The sequence below is a fragment of the Babylonia areolata genome, chromosome 8 (genome assembly GCF_041734735.1).
Source record: "Babylonia areolata isolate BAREFJ2019XMU chromosome 8, ASM4173473v1, whole genome shotgun sequence".
NCBI classification, from domain to species: Eukaryota; Metazoa; Mollusca; class Gastropoda; order Neogastropoda; family Buccinidae; genus Babylonia; species Babylonia areolata.
In genome coordinates this window covers 2,174,200-2,179,199 of record NC_134883.1, presented here as the reverse complement: position 1 = coordinate 2,179,199, position 5,000 = coordinate 2,174,200, and the positions used below count along the sequence as shown (strand labels likewise).

At 41.5% G+C, this 5,000-nt stretch overlaps 1 protein-coding gene across 3 annotated transcripts in view; it reads right to left on the bottom strand.

Moving 5' to 3' along the window:
* Nucleotides 1-1,394: 1,394 nt before the first annotated feature.
* The window catches only part of LOC143284999 (universal stress protein YxiE-like), a 65,275-nt gene continuing 61,669 nt past the window's right edge, over nt 1,395-5,000 (bottom strand). For all 3 annotated transcript variants that reach the window (XM_076592165.1, XM_076592167.1, XM_076592166.1), the window contains exons 4-5: nt 4,837-4,928; nt 1,395-1,707 (exon numbers count right to left, since the gene is read on the bottom strand). In XM_076592165.1, coding sequence (XP_076448280.1) covers nt 1,495-1,707; nt 4,837-4,928 — 305 coding nt within the window. In that variant the 3' untranslated portion in view covers nt 1,395-1,494. The remainder of the gene's footprint in view (nt 1,708-4,836; nt 4,929-5,000) is intronic.

Sequence of the window (5,000 nt, the reverse complement as noted above, 5' to 3'; positions counted from 1 at the left end):
CAGTGGGTACACAAAAGCGGTGAATATAAAGCAAGCGAAGAAAACAAGGCAAGACCCTGTCTTGTGTGTCAGCACGTTGGTCATGTTTCAGACATTCCTCTTTCCCAGATCTTCTGATATGACTTGCGGATTGGTCCATTTCAATGTTGGGAAGGTGACGTGTTTTTTGTTTGTTTGTTTTCTTCCGGGAGAATTCGCTTCTTTGTATACAAAATCAAATGGCTTCTCTCGCTACATGGGGTATGTTTACATGACAGACAAACAAACAAACAAATTACATCATCAACAACAACGACAACAACAAAGAACCACCCTAACTTTGTATCGCACCATTACTAAAGACACATTGCTGAATTCCCACATGTCATATTTCAGCTGTGTAATCTGTGGTACACGAGAAAGCCCCCCACCCCCCACCCCCGAACTAAAATGAAATCTGGTCTTGATCATATCACATCCATTTAACGAACACTATCACAGAGGAATAATACAGTATTGCAAACATTCTTCCTCCTCCTCTTCCTCTTCTTCTAAGTATCATCCAAAGCTAAGCTTGAAAAGTTAAAATCAATCATCAAAACATCGACATTTTCTGTATTATCATTATGATTATTATCAATATCATTACCATTATCACTGTTATCATTATCATCATTATTGTTGTTGTTGTTGTTGATAACGTAGGTTTGGCTGTTGAATTCCACTTCCTATCACGAGTGGATCGTTACTTGACCACACTGGAGAAAACACAGCTGGTCAAATAAAATACTGGTCAGTGGTTTAATAATAGTATACCCCCAATATAGATTTTTTGTTTATTCGCTAAAGCGAGTGATTCATGTTGAAAATAATCATTGCCTTTTGCGCATTTATCATAACCGTATCATTATTTCCAATGCACCAACTCATTTTTTTTTCTAATCAACACATTATACTAATTGTCTTGACTGCATGCAGGATAGCACCTTAAGCAATCATGAAAATGATAGTCATGACATTGGCACAGAGAGAGAAAAAAAAAAAAAAAAAAAAGAGAGAGAGAGAGAGAGAGAGAGAGAGAGAGAGGCAGCAAGGAGACAGAAAGACGGACAGACAGAGGCACAGATAGAGGCAGAGACAGAGACACACAGAGAGAAAGAGAGGAGAAGCAGGCAAGGGCAAGGGCAGATAAATAACTTTGTATCGCTGCTGAAGGACAGACACTTTCGCCTTTAAAAAAAAAAAAAGAAAAAAAAAGACACCCTGCTATCATCAATGTCTTCTTTCTCCCCCCCCCCCCCCTTCCTTCTCAGTGTCTCTTTCTTTCAGTCCTTCCTTCCTCCCCACTATCTCTTTCCTCCCTTCCTTCCTCCCCACTATCTCTTTCCTCCCTTCCTTCCTCCCCACTATCTCTTTCCTCCTCTCTCTCTCCCTTCCTTCCCACTGTCTCTTTCCTTAATTCCTTCCTCCCGTCCTTTCTTCCCTCCTCCCATTCCTCCTTCCTTCCCTCTCCAATCACTGCTTCCCGTCCTTGTGACGCACGACCAGCACGGGCACATGCGCGTGGTGTATGACGTAGTCGCTGACGGAGCCCATGAGGGTTCTGCGGATCTTGCCCAGTCCGCGCGTGCCTGTCACGATGTACGTGGCCCCGTGCTCCAGCGCGCACTCGCAGATGGCCGACCCCGGCTTGTCCTGGTTCACCAGGCGGACAAACTGCCCCTTGATCTGCAAGACAACAACACACACAGATACGTCCATGACGATGACCGTCTTTTTTATATTTTTTTAATTTTTTTTATTCAGATGCAGGCAAAAAGTGCCCCTCACTGTCATGCTTTATTTAAGTATCAGTAATAAGAACACGAGTACAAATGGTTGTCTCAGCAAGAGGCTTTTCCTCCTCCTTTTAAGAGGTGTGTACAGATATCTTCAATTATATCGTTATCAAGCTGTTCGCTTTGGTTCCTTTTATAGGGGGGCGGGGGGGGGGGGGCACTGGGTGTTTTTGAGGGGGGCGGGGGGCTGGGAGTGGGTGAGGGGGAGGGGGGGGTTCTAAGCATCTGGCTTCAAACGCTGTAATACAAATGTAAGCAGGAAAATCATTAAATGTTATTGTCCTCTCATCAGAAACAAAGAGAATCGAAATGCGTACTCCAGCACACACAATTTCTTTTAAAAGAAAGTAACATGTTTTGTTTTCCATATTCAAACGTTTCTTTCATGTAATAATTATTGAACGAAGACGAAGGCGGCCACTGGATACACAATGTTACAGTTATCTATGTGTGAAAAATATTCGAATGCTAATAGCAAATAACAGAAATCAGATCATCACTGCAGCTTTGGTGAACAGAGATCGCAACCAACCTTTATCATTGATTACAACACAACACGCATTTCATATACAGCACGAAGAATCGATTTTTACCATGTTGGAAACCGGTAGGTTTGCATCTACTCGAAACATCTGAACAAACGCACACTCTGCTCTGTTATAAAAGGTCACAACCAGAACCATCTGTCCGCCGATGAAAGAGCAGTTTCTCGAAGTTGATGAATAGTCATACGTTTTTGACTCACTTGTGTAAACAAAGTGAGTCTATGTTTTAACCCGGTGTTCGGTTGTCTTTGTGTGTGTGTGTGTGTGTGTGTGTGTGTGTGTGTCCGTGGTAAACTTTAACATTGACATTTTCTCTGCAAATTAGGCATAAAAATAGGAAAAATTCAGTTCTTTCCAGTCATCTTGTTTAAAACAATATTGCACCTCTGGGATGGGGGAAAAAAAAAGAAGCCTGATTATATGCAAACTGCATTTACTGTTATATTTATATTTTTTGCATTCTCTAAACTTGGCATTTTGATCTGATATTCTGACACAACAACAAGAGCAGTCATTTTTATCATTTTTTGTTCAAACAGGAACTTCTTTTGCTAAGCATGGAAGTTTTATTTATTTTGCAAACGTTTTGGTGCAGATAGTAAAAAAGGGAAATTACTCTGTAATTAATGCTAGGGGACTTAATTTGCCACAAGTGAGTCTTGAAGGCCTTGCCTCTCTTGTTTTGTATTCAACTATTTGCCTTTGGGAGCATGTTAACGGATCTTGGTAAGAATTCAGTTAATGGACATAATGGCAGGAACTTAATGGTAGTTTATGGTAGCGACTCAAGTGAATGGTAGGGACTTGACTTAACAGTAGTTGACTGGGACTTGAGTTAATGGCTGGGATTAGAGTTAATGGCAGTTAATAGTATGGACTTGAGTTAATGTAATGGTAGGGACTTGGCTTGAGTTAATAGCAGACAATGATAGATAGGAACTTGAGTTAATGGTAGTTAATGGTAGGGACTTGGCTTGAGTTAATAGTAGACAATGATAGATAGGGATTTGAGTTAATGGTAGGGACTTGGCTTGAGTTAATAGTAGATAATGATATAGGGACTTGAGTTCATGGTACTTAATGGTAGGGACTTGGCTTGAGTTAATAGTAGATAATGATGGATAGGGACTTGAATTAATGGTACTTAATGGTAAGGACTTGGCTTGAGTTAATAGTAGATAATGAGGATAGGGACTTGAGTTCATGGTAGTTAATGGTAGTGATTAGAGTTAATGGCAGTTAATGGTATGGACGAGTTAATGTAATGGTAGGGACTTGGCTTGAGTTAATAGTAGACAATGATAGATAGGAACTTGAGTTAATGGTAGTTAATGGTAGGGACTTGAGTTAATAGTAGATAATGATAGATAGGGACTTGAATTAATGGAAGTTAATGGTAGGGACTTGGCTTGAGTTAGTAGTAGATAGTGATAGATAGGGACTTGAATTAATGGTACTTAATGGTAAGGACGTGGCTTGAGTTAATAGTAGATAATGATAGACAGGGACTTGAGTTAATAGTACTTAATGGTAGGAACTTGAGTTAATATCAGTAAATGGTAGAGACTTGAGTTAACGGTATGTTCGCGAGTTACCAGTAGATAATTGTTTTTGTATTCACCTGCCCACCTCTCAAGACCATGTCAACAGATCTTGGTAACAATTCAACTGATGGAAATAATGATAGAAATTTGAACTTTAATGATAGTAACTGGCAGGGACTTGAAACCATTGTAGTTAATGGCTGGTACCTGATGTGATGGTAGCTGGGGCTTCCGTTCATGGCATTTGACGGGAGGGACTTGAGGTAATGGTAGTTTATAGTAGGGACTTGAGTTAATGGTAGTTAGTGGCAGGGACTTTAGTTAATGGTTAGTTCAATAGCTGAGGACTGAGTTGACGATAGGTACTTGTCTTAATGGCAGTTGATGGTAAGTATACCCGAGTTAATGCTATGGACATGTGCGCGTGTTGTATGCATGCATGTATGCGTGTGTGTGTGTGTGTGTGTGCGTGTGTTGAATTAACACATCCAGCCGCCGATATTTTCTCCTCCTCCACTAGACCTTGAGTGGTGGTCTGGACGCTAGTCATTCGGATGAGACGATAAACCGAGGTCCCGTGTGCAGCATGCACTTAGCGCACGTAAAAGAACCCACGGCAACAAAAGGGTTGTTCCTGGCATAATTCTGTAGAAAAATCCACTTCGAAAGGAAAAACAAATACAACTGCATGCAGAAAAAAAGGTGGCGCTGTATTATAGCGACACGCTCTCCCTCGGGAGAGCAGCCCGAATTTCACACAGAGAAATCTGTTGTGATAAAAAGAAATACAAACACAACAAACAAACAAACACACACAAACACACACACACAAACCCCCATCCTCCTGAGCCGCTTGTCTGTCTACAACTCTGACACGGAAAAGCGCCACAGGCAAGTATGCATGCAGTTCATCATGACACAAGTACGTACCCCGGCCTTGTCCATTTTCCCTTCATACTTGGTCTCGATGTTCTTGATCTTGGCCTCCGCCTCCGTCATCAGCTCCTGCACCTTGCCGGGACCTGGCGGCAATGACACACACACACACACACACACACACACACACACACACACACACACACACACACACACAC